Source organism: Camelus bactrianus, chromosome 21 (assembly GCF_048773025.1).
Source record: "Camelus bactrianus isolate YW-2024 breed Bactrian camel chromosome 21, ASM4877302v1, whole genome shotgun sequence".
Taxonomy (NCBI): Eukaryota; Metazoa; Chordata; class Mammalia; order Artiodactyla; family Camelidae; genus Camelus; species Camelus bactrianus.
In genome coordinates this window covers 2752522-2776109 of record NC_133559.1, presented here as the reverse complement: position 1 = coordinate 2776109, position 23588 = coordinate 2752522, and the positions used below count along the sequence as shown (strand labels likewise).

Sequence of the window (23588 nt, the reverse complement as noted above, 5' to 3'; positions counted from 1 at the left end):
GCTCCTTTAATTAATGGTTGCTGCGACTCCCCCGCGACTGTTGTATTAGGAAGTTCTAAGTGGTTTCTCATGTCATTATATTTGAAAACCGTGTATATCAATCAATACATTACAGGTATGAAGTTGACATGTTATATTTTGGAGATCTCTGAATATTTATTCATTTCAAGTTTGTAGTGTAGTTTTTGCATTTTGGGGCTAGTAAAATTTCTTTTTCAGTCGCAAACCTTTTTCATAGGTCCTTGAAAAGCCTAATGAATAAACCAGCCGGGTGAACACTGCTGCTTGTGTAGGATTGGCCAACTCGACGTAAAAGTCAATGAAGACTCACTTTTCTCTATTCTAAGGCTACCCCAGAACAGAACATGGGAAAACGTATCTTTTTTTCTCCTGTTTCTAGGGTGGGCTTTCTCATTCCTGTCACCAGTGTTGTTCCCCAACTCCACTCCCATATTTAGAATAAATGCCAGCTAACATGCAGGAGAGGCTGGACACTGAGCATAGACACACAGGGGACCCTTCCTGAGCAAACCCGATGTTTCCTGGGGAAAAGAACTTACGATGAAAATGTCCCTAGTTGGATGTACTAGCATTAACAGGCTGGACACTGCCGCTTTTATTTCTGACGTTTAGTGGGCAATGGTTTCAGACAGGTCTTCAGCTGGCTGTTTTTTTTTTTTTTTTTTCCTGACACTCTCGGTCAATTGCAGATGACTGGTCACCTATGACTGGGTCTGTAACTGGCTGGTTCTTCCCTTGACCACATCTCAGGTGGGCGATTTGCCACCGTCTAGACACGTTACCAGAGACTTCGTCTGGATGAGTGATGCTTCCCACGCAGCCTCACTGGGCTCGAGTGGGGACCCGGGGGTCAGTCTGCGGGGACCACAGCATTGGCCTCTGAGCCCCCACCATTCCCGCCTCGACCTGCACTATCTGGCCTCCACGTTGGCCCCGACCTCCGCCATCTGACACCCACCCCGCCCCCCGACTGTCCTGACCTGCGCCATCGGGCACTCACCATCCGCCTTGACCTTGACCTGGGCCGGCGGAAGCCCCTGCGGCCCTCGGGAATTCCGTGGGCACTCCGAGGACCCCTCGGCGAGGACCCCGGAAGACGCCCTGACCGTCCGGCCACCGACGCCTCTGCGCAAAGTGATTTCTCGGAAAGCGGAGCTCTTCGAAGAAGGCGGGCCGGACGCGCCCCGCCCCCTGGGCGGTCCCGCCGGCCCTCCAGCGCCCATTGGCCAGCGCGACCGTCACTCGGCACGCCGGGCCCGTCCCCGGCCTTAAATCCCAATGCCTAAGCCTCCCAGCCCGAGCGCAGGGGCGAGCGTGGGAACGCGGGCGGCGGCGCGGAAGGCGGGCGGCAGCCCGGCCGGTGGTGCAGGTAGGCGCCGGCCCGGGAGGGTTCGGACTTGGGGCGCCGACGGCGGCTGGTGCGCGGAGGCAGCGGCCGTGTGGCCTCGGCGGGCGCGGCCGCCGCCCAGCTGCTTTCTCCCGCCTCCTCTTTCCCCTGAATCTGAAGCGAGCGTCCACGCTGGAGGTTACTGTGCGGCTGCTCCCGAAGATGAGCTGATGCTCTTGAAAAGAATACCGTTTTCTTAAAGTCTGGTTTGCAAGGAAGCCTTTAGCAATGAAGGGAAATATTGATCCGTTTATTGTAATACCTGCTCCCCTTCGCGCTCGCATCCCGCTGCAGGGAGTAGGGCTGGAGAGTCCTGACTGTGAAGCCGCTCCGGGGCCAGCTGCCGTCTTGGGGGGGGGGGGGCTGTGAGGCGGGGCGGACTGGATCTTTTATTCTGACTGGGCACAGTTTTTAAGATTTCTGATTGGGGTTGGAGGTCCTTTGCTTCCATTGTAGCCCAGTGTTCCTGGCAAGAAAGTCTGTCTGGGGGTCACAGCTAGAAGAGCATTTTGGTGTAACGTAAGCCGCAGGGCAAAGGGCAGACTTTTCCAAGGTGCCATGTGCTCCTTACCGAGGGTGTGACAGTGCTTTATGAATGGAGGCTGAATTTTCCAGTTTCAAACTATCCCACAACATATGGGTGATGTAAGACACTTTTTTTAGGGGGAAATCTAAGTTAGGATCCATTCCTTAAACGATGGTTCTGAGCGTCCTTTTGGATTATGGCAGGTTCCTCCCTGAAGAGATTTGGGAGAGGTTTAGGCATTTTAGCAAGATTGAGACCAGAGGGAGAAATGGCTTTCATGCTTTCAGTCCTTTTGGTCCCACGGGCCGCCCTGAGAGGCGCCGGAGAAGGTGAGTCCGGCGCCTGCGCCACCCGTCAGGCCCTTCCTGGAAGCCGGGTGGGTGGGCCCAGGGCAGCCTCTTAGCGCCTCCCGCCCAGGAAGCCTGACCCGATTTATAGGGGTGCAGATTAGCTCCAGAGAGCACTTGGCCCATAAAGAGCTATCACCTAAAAAATCAAGGAAGAGGAAGTTATAAACATGTGACCGGGTTTATAAATTTTTCCTGGCTTGGCATTTGGTGGAATTAATTTGTTAGTGTTCAATAAGTCGTTCTGCATCATGTTGTGAGAGAATCTTAGGCTTTTAATGCTTAGAATCTTGGAGGTGATCTCAGTGACAGTTCAGCTGTCCACGTGCTGAGATCTCACCTAACCATGTCTTTTCTCCGCAGAATTAGTAAAATGAGATGCTGCTGGGGGGCTGGGGGCTGAAGTGCCTCTCTGGGCCTTAGTATTTTCTCTTCTGAACAAAGGGTGTGAATTAGATGATTTCTAAAGTATTTCCATGTTCTGTGACTCACTCTTCCTCTCCATGCCGTCTTTCTTACTTTCCTTTTTCTTTTTCTTATAAATCGTCAAGACGTTTGTCCTTAACAGTTTTGGGGTTATGAATCCACTATGAATCCTGATGAAAAGGGCTTGAGCTGCTTTCTAGAAAGATGTCCATACAAACAAAATTTTGCTTTTTATTTCAGGAGCCTCCTGGAGCACGGACTCTAGTTTATGAACTTTGTACTCAGGGGGTGAGCTAAATAAATGCTAACAAGCGGAAGCATCTCAGTAGGTCCGCAGACACCAGCCTTCTCCCCCCCCCCCCACCCCGCCCCCATTCCTGGAGTGGAGCGGGGGTCTCTGTCTTTCCTCCAGGAATGCTGTGTAGGAACCTGTCCCCTGCTGAGTTATTTTCTGGGGAGTGGGGTCGTTTTCTCTCTCTCACCAGGTGCCCTGGCCAAATCTGTCCCTTCTTATTTAAAAACACGAAGGACTGTTTCAGAATTCTGGGACTTGAGATCCATTCACTGCAGATGAGGAGAGGCTCAGAGAGCTGGTCAAATGACTTTCCCAAGGCCTCATTAGAGGAAAGCCTTTGCTGGAGTCTGCAGTTTCCCAGTCGAAGTCCAATTCCCATTTCACACACTTCACTCCTTTCTGAATCCACAAATGGGCAGCTCGGGTTGTTGGATGAAAAAGTTAAGAGTTGGCACTCCCGGGCCCTCAGGTCCTTCTCTCCGGGACCTGGACTCCTTCTCGACCTCCCGGCCGTCTGCAGGGTGGCTGGAGTCTCCAGAACACACACTTCTTGCTTTATGGACCAGGGTGGCTCTGGATGTGACTGTTCTTGGGACATAATGTCTTGTCACTGCTGATTGTTTCAAACTTGTTTGCCTGAAAAGGTCACATTTTAATCGGAAGAACAGAAATGCTTTTTTTTTTTTTTTTTTTTTTTTTTCTGGGTGGGCGTCTGTCCAACTGCCTAGGGGATTTCCACCGTTCTTGTAAACGGGCTGGAGTCAATACGGTGTGGTTGTTCTCTCTCTGTGCCCCTGGGAAAGCCATCTGCTCTGGCAAGGATATTCTTCCCAAGAATGTCTCTGAGCGCCCCAGGACGGTGAGGCCCCTGGATTCTGGTGCCTTCTGGAAGAGGCTGGCTTCGCTCTGTTCCGTCACTGTGGTTAATTTCCTCACTCTTGTTCACTGTCTCCCCGTTGGTCATGAGTTCCCAAGGAAGAAAGGAGGGATGTAATGACAGCTTCTGTTGTCTAGAGAGAGTCCTCCAGGGTCCAGGCACTATCGCAGGTGCTTCGTACTTGTCGTCTGAGTCCTTGCTGCCATGACGCCCAGCACCAGCAGTCATCCTGGTACGTGTGCCTGCAGCGCAGTGATGATCCGGGTCACCCAGCTGGGAGGTGGCAGGGCTCACGTGGGCCCCCAGCTCTCTCATTCCCAGCCCTGCTGTGAAGGAGCAGTCTAGAAAAGATCCTCTTTCTCTGAGAGCACAAATGTTGTATTTGCTCACGCATGCTGGCCCGGCTGGGCATTCAGTGGTGGAAAGGGCTCTGAGTGATGGGCTGCTCGCTGAAGGGATCTGAAAAGGTCGAAGTGATTCCCCCATCTCGTGCAAAAAACAGAATGATGAACGACGCTCTCAGATGCGGTTGTGTTTGCCTGAAAAAGAACGTGGGGTGAAAGCTGGAAAGAACGCAGCCAGGTCTGTCGGTGGTGGCTGTGGGGGTGCTGTCTGGCCCACGCACAGCTGCGGATTTCCCAGGGAGCTTTCAGTTTTCGCTGGGGCTGGAGGTCCTGGCGGCAGGCATTGTCTTCTCACGGCAGGTGGCCCAGAGTTCCCGGACCTGTGGGTTTCCCCCCACCGCCCCTCCGGCCAGGCACCTGGGTCGCCACCCTCTGGTTTTCCTGTTTGCAGTATGTGGGGTGCTGGGAATAGTGAGACAGAATCTGTAACATCACAGGACGTGCCTTTTCTCTCCAAGGATGTGTGACCGAAACGGCGGCCGGCGGCTGCGGCAGTGGCTGATCGAACAAATCGACAGTGCCATGTACCCGGGGCTGATCTGGGAGAATGAGGAGAAGAGCATGTTCCGGATCCCGTGGAAACATGCCGGCAAGCAGGACTACAACCAGGAGGTGGACGCCTCGATCTTCAAGGTAGCGCCTGGGGCCCCCCACCCTCGCGGGCACAGGGAGGCGTTAAGCGATGTCTTCCTTGTTTGCTTGACAATTAATCCAATTTTTTAAAAACAAATGGTGATTGAGTGCCAAATGGGTCTCAAAAAATAGACTAGGCGATTTTACATCTATCGCATGATTTAATCACTCTGAGGTCAGTTCGATACTGTTGGTCAGTTGGATACTGTTTTTCCAACAAGGAAGCTGAGGGCACTTTCTTCTGCACTACTGGTGGGGACAAGAAAACACAGAGAGAAGACACTTCTTTGAGGCCCTTGAGACTTAAGACCTTTTCTCCTGAGCTATCACCTAAATTCCATTTAGAATTCTAGGACAGGTTTCATTCTTCATTCTTCCAAAGTTACTGCCTCTGCTTGGCAGCGCAGGGTCAGCTCCGATGAGGGAGATACCATCTGCCATTGCTTCCGGGGCCGGGTCACGTGGGTGTCCTGGACCTGCAGCGGGCGTCTAAAAATAGTCCCCTTCCCTTGAGAACCGTCAGTCCCCCATGCATGGAGAGACCTGCTGTTTAGTTCCACCATGTGCATCCTGCCAGCCAGCGCTGACGGGGAGTCCGCGCCGCGACAGGCCCGGCCCACGCGCTGTGTCTGTCTGCCCCCCGTGGCCCAGTGCGGGAGGTGCTGCTCCCGTCCTTGCTGTGGGGAGGAGAAGGGGCTTGTCCAGGCTCTCCCGGACAATGGAGCCACTGTGTGAACCCAGGCAGCCCAGCTCCTAGCAGGGCTGTTCTCCTCGATTCAGGCAGAGGAGCCAGGAGTCAGGGCAGCCCCGCTGGTTATCAGAGTCCCCTGTGGGCTTCCTGAAGGCTCCAGGTGTGCAGGCCCCACTCCCGGGGGGATCTGGAGCCCCAGGTCAAGGTGAGCCCAGACTTCCACATTTGCAAACTGGCAGACCAGAGGTGGTCTGGCTCAGAATCTGGGGTGCAGACCACTGCTGTGTGTGCCTGTTCTGCTGACATTTGGGGGCCAGAGTTGAGAGGGGTGAGTGAGTGAGTGTGGGGAAGAGTGGGAGGCTGGGACTGGGGGCCAGGACAGACCCCAGGTGTGCATGACTGAGGAGAAAGGCTGCAGACCCAGCACAGCCTCTGACTCTTAGCCCAGATGACTGTCCTTGACACACAAAACCCAAATGACAAGAGATCATACTTGGGCCTCAGAGCGGAGCACAGATACGTCTAAGCTGGCTTATGAGGCATCTCAGTTCGTCAAGTCCCTGCCTGATGTTTGCTGGGGGGCTGCATGTTGTAGCAGTTCTGCTGATGTGTAACCCAGGTCTCAGAGCTCTCAGACAGCTGGATGCCAGGTGCTGGCCCCTGCAGGAAAGGTGGGTGCACACGGCATCCTGCACTCACCCTCCAGGGGGCCTGGCCAGTCCTCCCGTCAAGGAAGGACCGGGGCAGGGGCCTGGGCATCCATTCTTGGTGGCAGTGTGGACTCCTCTCTTGTAGAAGTTTCTTGCCTTTGGCATCATGGGGAGCTTCCGTTGGGAATGGCTAAATTTTAATAGTGCCCAAGGTCTACTTGGGAATTCTCGATCATAGCCGGCTACAAGCCAGGTCTCCTGCTCCTTGGCACCATGGACATCGGGGCCAGATCATTCCTCGTGGGGCGTCCTGTGCTCCTAGTAGGAGGCTAAGCAGCACCCTGGCCTCAATCCACTAGATGCCAGTAGCACCGTCTGCCCCACTATGACCACCAGAAAGGCACCCAACATTGCCGGGTATCTGCCCCCCCAGGGGCACCCTCTCCCTGACCGTGGAGAGCCCCGCTGGGAGCTGAGCCCGACAGGATGAACAGATTTCAGCAGGGGTGGGTGCTGAGGGCCCCGCACAGTTCTGACCACTACAGCCCCCTCAGCAGGCTGGACCTGCGGCTGCACAGCCCTGGCTTGGGTCTTGCTGGTGGAGACGCGAGGCCTCTCCCTTCATCCTGCTCCCTGCTCCAGCTTTTGCTCAGAGGATAATGAAATAGAGCCCCAGATTTATACATCTTATGCAACGTTCTTCACGGCCGTTTCAACAGCATTGAGGAAAATGTGCAAGATTCCCAATGTTTCCGTTGATTACGCAGCCGCTCGGTGTGGCAATCTTGGTGAGTCCACAATCTCAGCAGGAATGGGCGGCGGGCCGGGGCCGGGTGTCCCCCTGAGCCAGGCGGCCAGCGAGAGGGCCACAGCGGGGCTGGTGGGGACACGTTGGTGGGAGGATCGGTCTGCACGTCCCTGAGTCCAGCTCCCTTCCATCCTCCGAGGGGCATGTCTCTGCTGCGTCCAGCCAGCAGAGCTTTGCTGTGGGAGGAAGCCAGCAGTTGGGCCTTGAGCCACCTTAGGGGTTTTCTGGTCGAGTAGAGAAACTTTTGTTTCAGACGTTGAAAGAAAACTTACCAAAATTTGAGTTAAGGAAAAAAACACGAGCCCGCTTCCCTGCCTTAGTGAGTGGGCTGTAAGAAGCCGCTTATACCAGAGTGTCCTTCATTGCCTGCTGGTGTCGTGCTGCAGTCAGCTTCGTGGCGTGGACCAGAGATGGGCGATGGGGGAGCCGTCGGCTCGCAGTGTGCTGTCCCTGAGCACACGGAGACTTATTTTTAAAAAGTACTCTGCCTTCCTCCTTTTCATGAGGTTAGGGGTGTGCTTCCCGGGCTGTCCCTCCACCGACAGGCTTGGTGACATCACACAGCAGCAGCTGTTTCAGGGTCAGTTGGCCTCCGAGGAAGCAACTCGCATTAGGTTTTTAAAGCACGAGGATGGACAGTGTTAAACGGGGCAGAGCCGTGGTCCTGGGCTAGCTGCTGGCTCCTGGCGAGCGTGCGGCAGTGCGGACAGGGGCCGCCGCCTGGCTGTTAGGGTGGGCCTCCAATGACTCTGTTCTGTCTAGTATTTGCTATGAAGGGCTTTGAGAGATCACCCAAGTAAGTCGATATTTTCAAGCCACCCAGAGAACCCCAAAAAGGCCTTGGCAGGTCGGCAGTGGGGACCCTGAGGCCAGCCTGGTACACGTCCCGGCCACGGGGTCCTGCTTTCCTCTGTGGATGTCCTGGCTTGCTTTACGGGCTGAGACTGTGAGCTCTGAATGGGGCAGTGACCACGCCAGGGCCCTGCGGCTGTGCAGTTCTGCTCATGCGCTGGCTGGCGCCAACACGGCCCCCACAGGCAGGCTCTCCCGGGTCTGCCTGTGATGTGGGTTAACCAGCCTAGTGGTTCTCAAATGGGACTGTGCACGTCAAGACCTTACTTCCCTGGGGGACACATGGCAACGTCTGGAGATGTTTTGGGTTGTCACCCCCAGGAGTGGGGGTGCTACCGGCATTTAGTGGGTAGGCCAGGGGTGCTGCCAGCCTCCCCATAGTGCCCAGAGCCCCAAATGTCCGTAGTGCCTGGTAGAGAAACTGATTTAACGTAATACAAATTTGACATTACTGTTCAGGGTGTATGTGGTTTACTCTTAAATTTGTGTGAAGAAATAAATCAATGCATGGTCTGCGATGCAGCTGCTAGATGAAGGAAAAAAAGATTGCAAAGGATTGAGAACCGTTTACTTCTAAGCCTGTTTTTAAAGGGGACTGTGCACCTGCGGGAGGAAGGCGTGGCTCATGCTCATTAGGAGGAACACCCTTCCAGTCTCTCTCCCTCGGGCAGAGATGCAAACTCTGAGCTCAAGGCATCAACAGAGGAGCGACCACAGGCACTGGACTGTAAGGTCTTGTTCTATCTGGGGAAAGCGCCAGGACTCACAGTGGGGATGGGACTCACAGGGCCGCGACCAAGTTTCTGGAAGCGTGGCCTCCTAAATCGCAGTCACTGGGATGCTGGCTAATGGTGCAGATTCCCAGGCCTAACCCACAGCTCCGCAGGGACTCTCGAGGGCCAGGGCCCGGGCCTGCATTGTACCTAGCTTCCCCAGGGACTGGTGTGTGCCAGAAGCTGCGAAACACTCGCTGCTGACCGTAGTGTGCTGGACATCCCTTGGAAGTCAGAACGGCTGGTTTTCAATCCCCAGGCTGGGTCATGTTGGGAAAGGCACCTCTCGTAACTGTTTTCCTGAGTGGGGTTGAGAACTCCCTCCAGGCCTCGTATTATCTTAGGCTGGAAGACACACCTGCTGCTGCCTGACAGCAGCCTGCTAATCACTCTGTTCCAGTTTTGAAATCTGAAAACTGTGCCCATACACAGGTTTAATTTTTTTTTTTCTAATACTGCCCCATCTTACCTTTTAACTTCAAGTTTCCAGCTGGAAACATGTGGTCCTGGTGTAGATTCTAAGGTTTGGAGAGGTCAGAAAACAGACCTGTGAAAAACCCACAGTTTTAAACAGTACCCTGGCATAGGAGGGGATGTGGGTAGGGAGGGTTAGAATAAACGCCAAAGTGCAAAACAAAATTGCTGCTAAAAGTAGCAAGGCAGGGGATGACCACATTCAGACTTTTTTCCCCTACAAATAAAATCTTTTATTTGTCACCATTACACATTCAGACTTTTTGCAAATGTTCCCTTAGCCAGAGGTTGATTTGAAAAAGCAAGTGTAACTTCCTCTTTGTGTTGTGTTTCTTGCTTGCCCTGTCTGGCACGGAGCGCAGCAGCCTCCTCCTCCTCCTCCTCCTCCTCCTCCTCCTCTCCCCCCCCTTCTCCCCTGCCACCCAGTGGCCAGAGAAAGGTGACTTTCAGGAGGGCGAGAAAGGTCTGCAGATACTGTCCATCGTGACAGCTGTATATATCATGTGCTTCCTTTTCTTCCCTCAGGCCTGGGCAGTTTTTAAAGGGAAGTTTAAGGAAGGGGACAAGGCCGAACCTGCCACGTGGAAGACAAGACTCCGCTGTGCTTTGAACAAGAGCCCAGATTTTGAGGAAGTGACCGATCGGTCCCAGCTGGACATTTCTGAGCCATACAAAGTTTACCGCATCGTCCCCGAGGAAGAGCAGAAATGTAACTATCCTTTTGGTGCCCTCAGCCTGAGAGTCTGGGTCTAAGTCGCCACGCACGGGGTCTGGGGCAAGTGCTTTTAGCTAAACAGTTGCCTCCTCTGTACCAGCAGAGGCCGAGGTCTCCTTCTGCAGTTTCCAGTCGAGTGAGAGGTGGCAGTTGGGGCGGGGGGCAGGGGGGGTGGCTGCTGGCTGTGCTGCTCAGACCAGGAACACGTGGTGGCGCCTCTGGGAGGCTCAGAAGTGGGTGGCGCAGGGCTCCTGCAGGTGTGGATGAGGGGCTCCTTGTCTCCCAGCAACTTGCAGGGCAGCCAGGGGCAGCGGACAGTAGACGAGGACCGGCGGGCTTCCGGGGCGGAGGGCAGAGGGTGACCGCGCCCGGCCGGCTTCGTTGCTGGAGGGCGGATAGGCTTCGCTCTGTTCCATCCTGACCACTGTCCAGGAACTGCAGGACAAGGTAATTCCTGCAGTCTCCTCCCGCTGTAAAATCACGAGAGCGATTCTGAGACGACTAAAGCAGAAGAGTGGACCCCTGGCTCACAGGCCCCCATCCTGCTCCCCACGCTCTGATCAGGCATTGCTAACCAAGCAGGACTGCCTGAGTTCTGCTCTGGCCTCGGAATCCCTTCCGAAGCATGCTGAGCAGCTGCTGTAGGTCAGAGCTGGCCTGGGAGATGAGATCCAATCACTGTCACTGGTTTAAAACATTCCTTTGATTTGCTGATTTTCTGGCCATTTGATGTAGCCTTAGAGTATTGGCCCAACATCCTCTTCTCCTTAGAAGCCTATTTACTAGCCTGATAATGTGGGGCAGAAATAGAACCCTCGAAACCTGCCTCGGGCTGGGCATAAATCCTGAGATTCTGGGGGTGCTCTCCCCACTGCAGGGAGGTCGAAAATGTTGACATGTAATTCTAAAAAAGTTAAAATCGTGGCTCGAATGAAGCTGGTGAGCCCAGGTTGGGGAGCTATTTCCCTCGCTCACAAGGGCACCAGCACGACGACAAAGGCTGCTTGATGGAAGATGAGATGTTGGTGCCCAGGGTCAGTGGGAGGCGGAAGGCCGAGCTGAGCCCATGCGTGTCCCCCCGGGTCACAGAGCCGTGCTGGGGCGGTGATCTTTCCTGCTGATCGTTTGTAGCTTTAAATGCCTGTGAACTAACACCTAACTGTGCTGAGTTGGAGCCCTGACCCATAATCAGGGGTAAGTCAGGCTGGCCTTCCGCATGGAGAAGCAGCTGCCCCGCAGGGACACCGCTGCGTTCACGCTCGAGGTTGCCTGCTGCCCCCTTCCTTCCTGCCAGTTTTGGGTAATTTCTCCACCTCACAGAGTAAACTGTGATTTGAAAGAATACAGAAGTTTCTCTTAATTCCCTGCCCCCAAGATCAGCCGAGCCTGAACTGGCAGGTGACCCTAACTTGTTTACAGTGTGGCGCGCAGCCAGCATCACCTGCAGGGGCGGTGTTACAGAAGCAGCAGGTTCTCGGGGGCAGAGAAGCGCTGTATTTGCATAGTGTCTAGATGGATACACTCTCCTCTGTACTTCAGTGGTTTGCAGGCTGCACTGGGGGTGCCCCCACGTGCCCCCTACTTCCCCACCAAGAGCTGCTGCATGAATTCTCAAATCTATCAAAATGGAATCAAAATTCAGTCGGGATGAAACAGTGGGTCGGTTCATCCCAGTTTAGATGGTTGGGACTGATGAATTCCAACAGACAAGTGTTTGCTGGTCATAATGCGTCTCCCACTAGGCTAGTCTCTGCTGGGGAAGAGGCTGGGGGGGAGGGGCAGGTCCAGAGTGCTTGAGGTGGAAACGCTCCTGTGCCTGTAGACGGCTCCTGATGCAGGCGGGTCCAGCCTGGGCCTCCGTGAGCCTCCACGGCGCGCCCACCGTGTGGGCGCCACAGATGCACACGTGTATATTTGGAAAGGCCAAAAAGAGATTTCCTGCCCATTAACTTAAAAAAAGAAGACTCCGAGCTGCAAACACACTGCAGGAAACCTCTGCATGTCTTTAGATGCCCCTGCCTGTAATTCTCACCTCTGTCGGGTATAGAGCCACTCTGACAGGAGCTCATTTTCATCTCGGCCAACAGAAGGCAGACACCCGAGTGCTCCCTTGTCCTGTGCGTGCGGGACACAGTGGCCAACTTCTCTTTTGACTTTGCTGATCACACGGCTGTGGCAGCCTGGGAAAACGGCATCTAGGCCTTTCCCCAGCCCCCAGAGCCGCGTACGGACTTTTATTTCCTTCAACCTAGCCTTTAGAAAAACCACTGACCGTGGCCTCGGGGGCGGTCGTGATGCCTCAGCGCTCTGTCATGCACTTGTCCGGTTTTCCATAGGCAAATTAGGCGTGGCAGCTCCTGGCTGTGTGAGTGAAGCCCCGGAGATGGAGTGCGGGCGCTCCGAAATTGACGAGCTGATCAAGGAGGTGAGTGGGGGCCGTGCCTGGGGACCAGCTCTCCCAGCTGGGAGGTGAGGCCGGGCGGCCTCCACCCGCTCTCAGCCGCCTGTGCCCGGCAGCCTGCCCTTCCCCGGGGGCTGGTGCGGAGCCGCCTGCTCTGCATGGCGAGGCTCCCTCAGGCTCTGAACTCTTTCTGTTGTCACCATTTTGAGTTGGCATCGCATCCTCCCCTGCCTTTTTAGGCAGGCAGGCGGCCGTGCAGTGATGCTGCTCGGGTATCAGCGTACTAGCTGGCGGGCTGCCTGTCTTGTAAGTTGCAGCGTTTAGTCCTTGATGGGTTGGAAGGCCATAGAAGCAGGCTTGTTAGAATTATACACAAACTCATAGTTAACAGGCTGTAAGTAAAGGCTTGATGGGGTTTCCTTAGGCAAAATGCGTGGGTTTTTGAACACTAACTTAGCTGCCATTAGCCTTCTAAGTTTTCATGAATAGTCCCCGGCCGGCACTGCCCGGCTAAAATGATCCCACAGCTTTGGCAAAAGGTGGTTTGGTGCTCTAGCAAGTTTCTCAGTTCTCACGTGGCAGTTGTAGAAGCCTTCAGAGTGGCCTGATGTCAGAACAGGTGACGTGACCTAGCCCCCGTAGGCTGCCCGACTTCCCTGTCGACAGCAGCCGTTCAGTTTCCAGGTGGGCTTTGGCAGCAGACCCGGCGAATTCCTGGCTTCATTTCTTTCCAGCAATGTCCCATTTCCCGTACAAGGCTTTTCTGCCAACTCAGTTGGACTGGCACACCAGGGTCATAGGAAAATCAGAACTCAAAACGTTTCCTAAATGGATTATCCACCTCCTTCAAGGAACTGGTCAGAGTGAAAATCTCGACCCGTGGAGTGTGGCAGAGTTCGTCCAGCCTCCCCATTCACTGGTGTCCCAGGACTCGCCTGCTTCCCCTGGGTATCAGGGCAGCTGGATGACCTGGCCCTTTGGTTATACAACAGGCAGGTCCATGTCAAAGGCCCATGAACCTACCGGGGCCCTGAGAGGCTAGTGACTTGGCCCCATGGTCTAATTGCTAAGCTGGGTAGAGTTACTGTCCTGGATGTTTCAAGATGCAAAGTGAAACGTTCCTTCATCGCGTGTGATAAGAGATGACACCAAGGTTTTAGTTAAGTCTGTACCAGCACTGGCGTCCCAGTCACAGCACCGCTCTTCTCGGCCCTGCCTGCAGCCTTCCGTGGACGAGTACATGGGGATGGTCAAGAGAAGCCCCTCCCCGCCGGAGGCCTGCAGGAGTCAGCTCCTCCCAGACTGGTGGCTGCAGCAGCCAGGCGCAGGTGAGGGTGGAGCCCAGGGCTGGCGAGTGGGTGCCATGCACATTCAGTGGTTATCAGCCTTCAGTCCTTTCTGCCTTACGGCCACCGGGGTTGGTGGGGCAGTGGGGCTACAGTAACCCGTTTTACTGCAGGTGACTGAGCCCAAAAAGCTGCCATGGCTTCTAACCCCCAAGGCAGAGCCCATCCACACCTCTGCCCCGACTTGTCACCACCCCCTGGAAGGCCCAGTGTCCTTCCCACGTAGTTGGTGGCGCTCCCCACTGTGCTCCTGGGAAAGGTGGGCGGAGGGGCGGGTCCGCCTTCTCCAAGGCCAGAGGGAAGACGCAGCTCCAAGCCACGTGGGTCACTGGCCCATTTGGTCAGTCATTCACAACACAAAGGAGCCCTCAGAGCCAAGGGCAGCTCAGGGTGTCTGGAGAGGGGGAGAGCTTGGAACCTTGAATTTAAATCCCAGGTCAGGAAGTTGCATGTCTTATTCAAACCTCCGTTTACTTGTCTGTAAAATGGGCACACCAAGACCTGCCCACTGGGTCATGAGGACCAAACGAGGCATTTGCCCTTTGATTAGCTTCTGATGCTCCCCGCCCCCTCCCTGAAACGACCCTCCCTCCCTCGGGCAGGGACCCCTCTGCTTCCTCCTTTACCTCTTTCCCCCACTGTCCGCTGTGGGAGGCCGGGAGGTGACAGCTGGCCCAGTGGCCTGAGGCCGGCAGGCTGTATGGGGCAGAGCTGCTCCGACTCTGCTGCAGCGACGGCTCCAGGAGCGCTCGCTGGGCCCGGCTCCCCTCCGACACCAGGCCTGGGTGGCGGGCACAGTCCTGCCGTGTTCTGGTAGCAGGCCCTCGGCTGGGGAAGAAGTGTAGACCCAGTGTCACCGCCACACGGTCAGGAATCTTGCCACTGGGTCGGGAAGGAAGACACTGGATGCAGCGGAATCCTGTGGCTGGGTCTGGCTGGGTCTGAACTGGTTTTCGTCCTTCTCCGCAGGCTTGCCCCTGGTGCCGGGCTACACTGCCTATGATGCGCACCACTCAGGTACGGAGGTGCTGGGGGTGGGGTGGGCATCCTCTAAGGACACAACTTGAAGGCCCCTTGTGGGTCTGCGAGGGCCGTGGACGAGGGTGATCTGGCGTCCGAAGTTGGGAGTTGCTTCCTCCTCCTCACCGTGTGGTTTGGGAGTTAGCACGTGGCTGGTCTTTTTGAGGCTCTTCTTGGGTTCGGCCAACAAATACATTCAAAGAGCTCTTTACAGGCGTAACTAGGGGGAGAAAGAGTATGGGGACAGACCAGCTCCGCCCCTCCTGTGTGGCCCCAGGGGGAGTAACTGAACCACCTGGAACCTCAGGCGCCTGATCTATGAAGCGGGAAGAGTAATGACCACCACCTCCGAGCTTGTGACGCGGTGTTATTATTACAGCTTTCTGGGAGGAGCACAACTGGCCAACGAATGTCCCTGGTGTCAGTTTCCGTTACTCTCTCCCAAACCCAACTTTATAATGACAACGAGAATAATGATGGTGTTGATGGTGGTCTTGGTGGCCATGGTGCTGGGGGTGATGGTGGTGGCTGACATAAACGCACGCTGGCTAGCTAGGTGCCGGGGTCACTGCTGGGACCTTCGTGGCCTCGTCTCCTTGCTCCACCACCTCTAGGTAGGTGCCATTATTATCAGAAGCCTTGGGTCGCGTACCTCATGGGCGGCAGAGCCAGGCTCTGGCCCCAGGCTGTCCCATCCGTGCTCCCGGCCACATAAAATGCTGGAGACAAGTGCAAGTTAACACACCTCACTGCGCGGGCAGGTGCAGACGCCCTGTGGCCGCCAGCGTGCACTCTCGGCTGTACAGAGCCGAGGTGATCGGGGCGGAGGCGATGTTTGGAGCTGGTGGTGTGGCTCGGTGCCGAAGAGCATGGCCCCGCCAGGCGGGGTGAATCCAGGTGCCCCCCCCACTAGCAGTTGTGTTGCCAGGGCCTTCACCTGTCTACACCTCAGGTTCCTGACCTGGGAAATGGTGCAGTTATGAAGTCTCTCCATCGGGGTCGTTGTGAGGCTTAAATGTGCTAATAGGTCCAGAGCTCCGGCTTCTGGCCCACGCTGGAAGGCCGGGACGCACTCTGTAGCTCCTCTTTTGTCTGTTTTCCCAATGTGTCTAACAGCCGCCTGTGCGGTGCCCCCATGTGCCCAACACAAAGATGGGCGCTCGGCCCCCTCACGCAGAGGTGCGGGTGCCATTGTCCCCACTCTGCCGATGGGAAGACTGGGTACAGAGTGGTGGGGCCGCCTGCCCTGCTCCCCGAGCTTTGGAGTCCGCACTCCTGGGATCTTCGCCGTGCTGCCCCTGTGGTCAGACCGTCCCAGCAGGGCCGCCCACGGGGGGCGAGCGCCTGGGACGGGAGCAGGATGGGGTTGCTGTGGGCCGCAGGGAGAGCTGACCGGGGCTGCCTGGTGGCCTTGGTGAGTTGCTGCTGCTCTGCCATTGGGTGTGCAGGTCATTGCTCAGGCCCTCGAACCTTCTCTGAGCCCAAGCTGTCCTACAGCAGGAGGGGCGGTCACTACCACAGCCCCCAAAAAGCCAGCCCCTGAGTTTGGGAGAAAGGCAGGCTCTGGATGTTTGCACAGAAGGGACCTGCTGACCTGTCCTCATCTTCCCACAGCCTTCTCCCAGATGGTCATCAGCTTTTACTACGGGGGGAAGCTGGTGGGCCAGACCACCACCACCTGTCCCGACGGCTGCCGCCTGTCCCTGAGCCAGCCTGGCCTGCCTGGTGGCAAGCTGTACGGGCCCGAGGGCCTGGAGCTGGTGCGCTTCCCGCCTGCGGACGCCATCCCCAGCGAGCGGCAGAGGCAGGTGACTCGGAAGCTGTTCGGGCACCTGGAGCGCGGCGTGCTCCTGCACAGCAGCCGCCAGGGCCTGCTGGTCAAGCGGCTGTGCCAGGGCCGCGTCTTCTACAGCGGCAACGCCGCGCTGGGCCGGGACGGGCCCAACAAGCTGGAGCGCGACGAGGTGGTCAAGGTCTTCGACACCAGCCAGTTCTTCCGAGGTCCGTACCGCCGGCCGCGCTGCCCCCAGCCTGGAGGGCCCCGCCTGCTCCCGCGTGTCCTCCGCCCCTGGAGCGCGGGCACGTCCTGGCCGGGCGCCGGGGGGACCCTCCCTTGCCCGCGTGTGCAGTGTGCTGGTCGCTGCCTCACGCAGCCGACGGAGGATTTAGGAAGTGAGCGCCCGCTGCTCTGTGGTGGGCTGTCCCCACGCCCTGGGAGCCAGTTAGAAACGCAGCCGCAGGCCCCACCTCCGGCATCTGGCGCGGTCCCTGCATGGTGGACGCGCTGAGTGCTGGGACCACACCCGTGCGCGGAAGTGCTGCTGGTGGCCGAGGCTGCTCTGTGAGGCGTGTGGCTTGGACCCCGTCCTGCGAGTTTCTCCTGGAAGGTCAAAACGTGACAGCAGTCAGCCTGGCTCCAGTCAAAGCTGCCAGCTGGCTCCCTCCCCTGTGCCCCCAAAGCTCTTTGCTCCTCTCCCTGTAACGGCAGCAGCTGGAGCTGGTTTCAGGCCTCTCCTACCACCTGGCTAGTGCACTCCTGGGGGCTTCCTGGAGGAGGCCCTGGAAAGGTGGGCAAAGTGGTGTGTGTGAGCTCAGGTGCGAAAGCCCTGAGGCGTCTACCTGCTAGAGCGGGTCGTGAGGCTGGGATGCCACCCCCTCCCCTGGTGTCAAAGAGGGTCCTGAGCTGGGGACGCCGCCCCCTCCCCTGGTGTCAAAGAGGGTCCTGAGCTGGGGACGCCGCCCCCTCCCCTGGTGTCAAAGAGGGTCCTGAGCTGGGGACGCCACCCCCTCCCCTGGTGTCTTCACAGAGCTGCAGCAGTTCTACAGCCACCAGGGCCGGCTCCCTGACGGCAGGGCAGTGCTGTGCTTCGGAGAGGAGTTTCCAGATATGACCCCCTTGCGCTCCAAGCTCATTCTCGTGCAGGTAAGAACGGGCAGCTGCAGGGCTTGTGGCCAGATCTTGCCGCCTGCACATCTGGACCCAGTTCATACTTGGTCCGGAGAACAGGTGGCCAGGACTGGGGACTCTACTGTGTGCAGAGGCAGGCCTTGGTGAGACCTTCACGTGGGGGACATAGGTTCTTTTTACCTCTGAGCCCTCTTCTCCAATTCTGGGACTCTCACAATCTATGTGTTTCCACTCTTTTCTGTTTGGTTTTTTAAAAAAATCAAAACCTCTTTTTCAGAAAGAGTTCACCTTTTCAGTTGTCTTAAGGTCTAAGTGACTGATTAGGGCTTTGCTAGCCCTTAACTCTAGTCAAAGGAATGAAACTCTAATGGTGGAATTCTGGACCTCAGCCAGAACAGAACAATCTGGGGAGAGTACTCATAGGAGTCTTTGCAGGAATACTGCTTGCTCTTTCTTTCCATCTGCCTATTCTGGGTTCACTTGGGACTCACGTGGAGGTTCTGAATGATAGCTTTGGACTGGGGTAATCAGAGAAAGCCTTACCTCACTTCACACCTCCAAGTCTGGCCTTGTGCACTGTCCCTCCAGGTTGAGCAGCTCTATGTCCGGCAGCTGGTGGAGGAAGCAGGGAAGAGCTGCAGCGCAGGCTCCATGATGCAGGCCCCCGAAGAGCCCCAGCCAGACCAGGTCTTCCGGATGTTTCCAGATATTTGTGCCTCACACCAGAGACCTTTTTTCAGAGAAAACCAACAGATCACAGTTTAAGTCTCTCTCTCGGTCACCCCACCCGCATCTAGCCTTTACCTTATTGCAATTACTATCGTAATTATTTAAGGAGGTGGACCACTCGGCCTGGGTGGAACGCTTCCCTCTGCCCTTAATCTGGTGAGGGTGTCCTCTGAGGACGTGACAGGGAAACACAGCCGAGACCCACTTCTGAAATGCAGACCTACACGTGGAAACTCACACCAAGTGGTTTGGATGCTCTGACTGTAACCTGTAACCAAGACATTTATTTCCTGCGTTTCCCCCTATCATTAGTTGCTATGATTCTTTCAGCATTTTGAGAAACTTGATATTTCCAGAGATTTGGCATTCAATTTTACTGGCAAATAGCTGTTTCCAGTAAAGAAATATGGACTGGAAGATCACCTTTGGTTAGAGCTATAGACTTATGATTTCAAATGCTTGATTCAATGTGAAGTGTCTTTTTACTTTTAAGCATGTTAATAGGATTTAAAAATACTTGGATACTAGGCTCCCTTTAATAAGTGAAAGCAAAACTCTTGGACTGTTAGAAGACTGTACATTCTGCCTAGAATTTGGCGCCAGGAGACCATTTCCATCGCCAGGTGAGCTGGTGTGTTTTCATCTTCACACAGGGAAGGCTTTTCCTTTCGCCTTAAGGAAGCTGAGAGCTAAATTTATGTTTTCATTTCTGTAATTATACCTCTCCTTCTCTTCTAAATGATTTCGACCAGTTTTAAAAATATTTGTACTTTTAACTGACCTATTTTAAGTTAATTGTCCTGTTGTAAACTGCTTAAAAAAACATTTTTTTGATAAAGTGGGCCAGATATAGACCACAAGCTCAAAAAATAATTGCAGATTGTACAAGCATGTTGATTGTGCCTTAGATTCAGTCAGCCCCTTCCCGGGCCAGTGGTGGGCACCTCGGGCGCAGCCCCAGCGGCCTGGCCACACTGCGCCGTCCTCTCCCCGCTCACTGGGCCCCAGCCGTAGCGCGCCCTGGGGCGCACCGGCTCCCACCCTTCAGAGTGGGACGCTGGGATTCCAATGGACGTCCCAGTTTCAGCCCTGGAAGAACTTACCCTATTTAGCAGCAAGTAAGATGCAACTACTACCCAAAGCTGTGTACAGATGTTTACCCTAAATCATGGAACTAATCAAAAGCTGGGCAGAAGCCTGCAACAGCGGCTTGGCTAACCGGGTCACGTCACCCCACTGGCCTTCCGATGTGCGGTGTAACACACGTTGTAACTTGCACGGTTAAAAAGCACCAGGACATTTTTCTCTGAAAAACAAAATGTCTTACCTGCTAGATCGGGGCCTCTTGTCAGTCTGTACGACGCCCCGGGGCAGGCGAGGGCTGAGGGCCTGCAGGCTCGCTGCTCCTCATAGTCTGTGGATTAGGCTGAGTCAGTGCCACAGTCGGTGTAGACTCCTGGTGGGTTGGCGAGGGTCTGTCTGCTTCTCTCCCGCCTCGGGTGGAGAGAATTTTTTCTCTACTTTTTCTCCCAGCCTGGTTCAATGCCAGCCCTGGCCCAGAATCTTGCAGTCAGCCCTCATTTGGAGAAGTGGGAGAAGTTGGGGTTTGGGGGAGAGGGTTGCCCCAGCTCAGCCAACATGGTGGCCTTGTAGCTGTAAGAGTCCCTGATTTAAAATCTGAAAAGCCAAAGAATAAAGGATGCCCGTTTATCCTTCCCACTGCCACTCCTGCAGAGGGGCTGGAGGTGTGGCTGCAGCAAGGCTCAGCCCTGTGTGTTCTTCAGCTGTGTTTGAATTCACATGGGAATATGATAATGCCAGTAAAAGCGACTTGCTCTCGAGCCAGCAAAGCCAGCCTTACGTTAAGGATGACGTACCTGTTCCTGAGGTTTTGCCCGATAACAGTGGGCTTTAGTGCGTGGCGCAAATCCATGTTAAGCGCACATCTCTAATATGCTGAGTGAATATTTATTTTTTGTATCCATTATAGATGTTTATTGATCTCTTTTACTTTTATTAAAATGCTTTTCTAAAGCTGATGTGTGCCTTTTTTTTTTAAGTCACTGTCAAGTATCTTATTTTCAGCAGATTCTAGGTTCTTTAAAGAGGGAAATGCTAAACGATGCTGCGCCTCACCTGGAAGGGCTTTTGGCTCTTTTTCACCCATTCCCAGAACAAAAGCAGAAAGGTATGGGGACTGGCAGATCATACAGAATTCTTTGGAGAAAATGTGGGGGCACATCTTGTTTTTACAAAACCTGAGGGGTTTTAAGATCACGTTTGGGTTTCTGTGAGCCAGCTGGAGGGAGAAAGCAGGAGGCTGGCGCTCAGCCCCTGGAAGCTGCTGGAAGAGCCCCGTGGGAGGGCTGCCCGTGACAGGGGAGTGTCTCCTTCCACGCACGCACACGTGCTGGGCTTCAGGGATACAGCGGGGACGCCAGGGGCCTGGTCTGAAAGGGTCAAGGGGATGGCTTCATGGGATGCGCCCCCGGACCACCCAGGACAGACTGACCGACTGCAGGGCGGCGGACCCAGCCCGGGACCGTTCTTACTCCGCTTGCAGGCGAAGAGACTGAGGCACAGGTCTGCTGCCCTTTGTGTCCTGGGGGAACAGCTCGGTCTGCGAGGCCTTTGGACAAGCTCGCACAGCATTGATTAAGCTCCCCGGCTGGCTGACAGCCCGGGGAAACGCAGCAGGCAGGCGAATCGCTGGTTTCTTGGAAGTGAGTCACATTCATTCCCACACACGGCAGCTAGGAATTGTGTTTACAAGCAAGTCCATTTGTGTCCTGTGGATCAGGGCCAAATGTGGACACGTGACAAAGTCTGCTTCCCCCTAGACTTCAAGACCCTTATGCAGACAGCTGACAATCCTTCCTGCTCGAGTTCTCGCAGCCACCTCAGAGGGAGAGGAGGGGGCTGAGGAGGGCTTTCGTCTGCAGGGGAAAGAATTCAGGGACAAGCTGCTTCAGTCTGGGGTTCTAGAAAATGCCACTAGGGTCCTAGATGTGAACTAAGTTTTGAGGTGCTGACCCTCCTCTGCACAGTTAGCTTCTGGGATCTTGTATTGTGGGAACGGATCTCATGAGACATTCCAGAAAACAAGCAGCCTTCACTCTTTGTATTTTAAAAACATCGTTAACAAAATTAAGATATTTCAACAATTGCTTTCTGAGTGATGGTCACTTATCACAAAAAGGAAATTTAAAAAAATCCCTTTTAAAATTGCATCAGAAATAATTAAGTACTTAGGAATAAACCGTACTAAGGAGGTGGGGTAAGTATTCCACGAAGAATTCCACAAAGAATTATAAAACATTGATTAAGAAAATTAAAGGTGATTTAAAGAAAGGAAAGATACCTGGTGCTCCAGGATTGAAGAATCAGTATTCCAAACATGGCCGTGCCACCCAAAGCAACCTACAGATTTAATGTGATCCCTATCAAATTATCCAGGACATTTTTCACAGAACTAGAATAAATACCTAAAATTTCTGTGGAACCACAAAAGACTCAGAACTGCAAAAGCAACGAAGAAGAAAAAGAACAAAGCTGGAGGCATACCACTCCTGGACTCCCTGCAATAGCACAGAGGCACAAAATCAAAATGCTGTGGGGCTGGCATAAAACCAGACAAATGGATCATTGCAACAGAACAGAGAGCCCAGAAATAAATCCACAGACCTATGGTCAATTAATCTTCACCAAAGGAGGCAAGAATATGCAATGGAGAAAAGACAGTCTCTTCAGCAAGTGGTGTTGGGAAAACTGGACATTTGCATGTAAATCAATGAAGCTGGAACACTCCCTCATGCCATACACAAAAGTAAACTCAAAATGGCTTAAAGACTTAATATAAGACAAGACACGATAAAACTCCTAGGAGATAACACAGGCAAAAGATTTTCTGACGCAAATCTTTGCAATGTTCTCCTAGGGCAGTCTACTGAGGCAACAGAAATTAAGGGCAAAAATACACAAATGGGACTTAACCTGTAAGCTATTGCACAGCAAAACAACAACAAACAAACAAACAAAACCATAGGCAAAATAAAACAACAGCCTTTGGAATGGGAGAAAATATTTGCAGATGATGTGACTGACAAAGGCTTGATATCCAGAATATATAAACAATTCATACAACTTAGTAACACAAAGCAAACCACCCAGTCCAGAATTCGGCGGAAGACCTAAACAAGCAATTCTCCAATGAAAACACACACATGCTCCATATCACTAATTATCAGAGAAATGCAAATCCAAACTATAATGAGGTTTCACCTCACACCAGTCAGAATGGCCATCATTCAAAAGTCCATGAATGATAAATGCTGGAGAGGCTGTGCAGAGAAGGGAGCCCTCCCACACTGCTGGTGGCAATGTCATTTAGTGCAGCCATTACTGAAGACAGTATGGACTTTCCTCAAAAAACTAAAAATAGACTTAGGCTATGACCCAGCAATCCCACTCCTGGGCGTATATCCAGAGGGAACCTTAATTCAAAAAGACACCTGCACCCCAGTGGTCACAGTAGCACTGTATACTACAGCCGAGACACGGAAGCAACTTAAATGTCCATCAACAAATGACTGGATAAAGAAGCTGTGGTATATTTATATATCAGAATACTACTCAGCCATAAAAAACAAAATAATGCCATTTGCAGCAACATGCATGGACCTAGAGATCATCGTTCTAAGTGAAGTAAGCCAGAAAGAGAAAGGAAAATACCATATATTATCACTCATATGTTTAACCAAAAAAAAAAATGATACAAATGAACTTGTTCATAAAAGAGAAACAGACTCAGAGTCATAAAAAACAAACTTATGGTTACCAAGGGGGAAAGGGGGTGGGAAGAGATAAATTAGGAGTTTGAGATTTGCAGATAATATGTAATATATAAAAAATAGGTAGACTACAAGTTTGCACCATGCAGCACAGGGAACTATATTCAATCTCTTGTAATAACCTTTAATAAAAAATAATATGAAAATGAATGCATGTATTTATAAGTATGACAGAAACATCGCAGTGCACACCAGAAACGAACACAGCATTGTAAACCGACTGTACTTCATTTAAAAAACCTTCAAAAAAGAGGGGCATTTCTGAGACCAAGCCGCACGGTTCCTGGCTGTTTACGGGCTACACGTGCACACGGAGTGTGTGGTACATACAGTCACCCCTTCCCTGACCTCGGTATTCCATTAAGAGGACCAGAGTGTTAAAAAGAACAAAGAATCTTGAAAATAAAACTGTCTCAGAGAAACACAAGAGGGAGGGGCTCTGCCTGTTTTCGTTA

The 23588-nt window shown here is 53.7% G+C and overlaps 1 protein-coding gene and 1 long non-coding RNA gene across 4 annotated transcripts in view; one reads left to right on the top strand and one right to left on the bottom strand.

The window, feature by feature from the left end:
- IRF8 (interferon regulatory factor 8) overlaps positions 1-19192 on the top strand; it is a 50250-nt gene extending 31058 nt beyond the window's left edge. The window contains exons 1-9 of one of the 3 annotated variants that reach the window (XM_074349301.1): positions 1236-1390; positions 4742-4916; positions 9690-9873; positions 12216-12304; positions 13503-13608; positions 14596-14643; positions 16261-16647; positions 17454-17569; positions 18143-19192. In XM_074349301.1, coding sequence (XP_074205402.1) covers positions 4743-4916; positions 9690-9873; positions 12216-12304; positions 13503-13608; positions 14596-14643; positions 16261-16647; positions 17454-17569; positions 18143-18319 — 1281 coding nt within the window. In that variant the 5' untranslated portion in view covers positions 1236-1390; position 4742 and the 3' untranslated portion in view covers positions 18320-19192. Of the gene's footprint in view, positions 1-1235; positions 1391-1782; positions 4112-4741; positions 4917-9689; positions 9874-12215; positions 12305-13502; positions 13609-14595; positions 14644-16260; positions 16648-17453; positions 17570-18142 lie in introns of those variants that run through there. The other 2 variants (XM_074349302.1, XM_074349300.1) reach the window with 2 other exon arrangements.
- On the bottom strand, positions 9871-18237 carry LOC141574340 (uncharacterized). The gene is made up of 3 exons (XR_012501247.1): positions 18098-18237; positions 14253-17026; positions 9871-10349 (listed from the first exon to the last, which is right to left on the bottom strand). It is a non-coding gene; the product is annotated as an uncharacterized LOC141574340 (long non-coding RNA).
- Positions 19193-23588: the final 4396 nt, after the last annotated feature.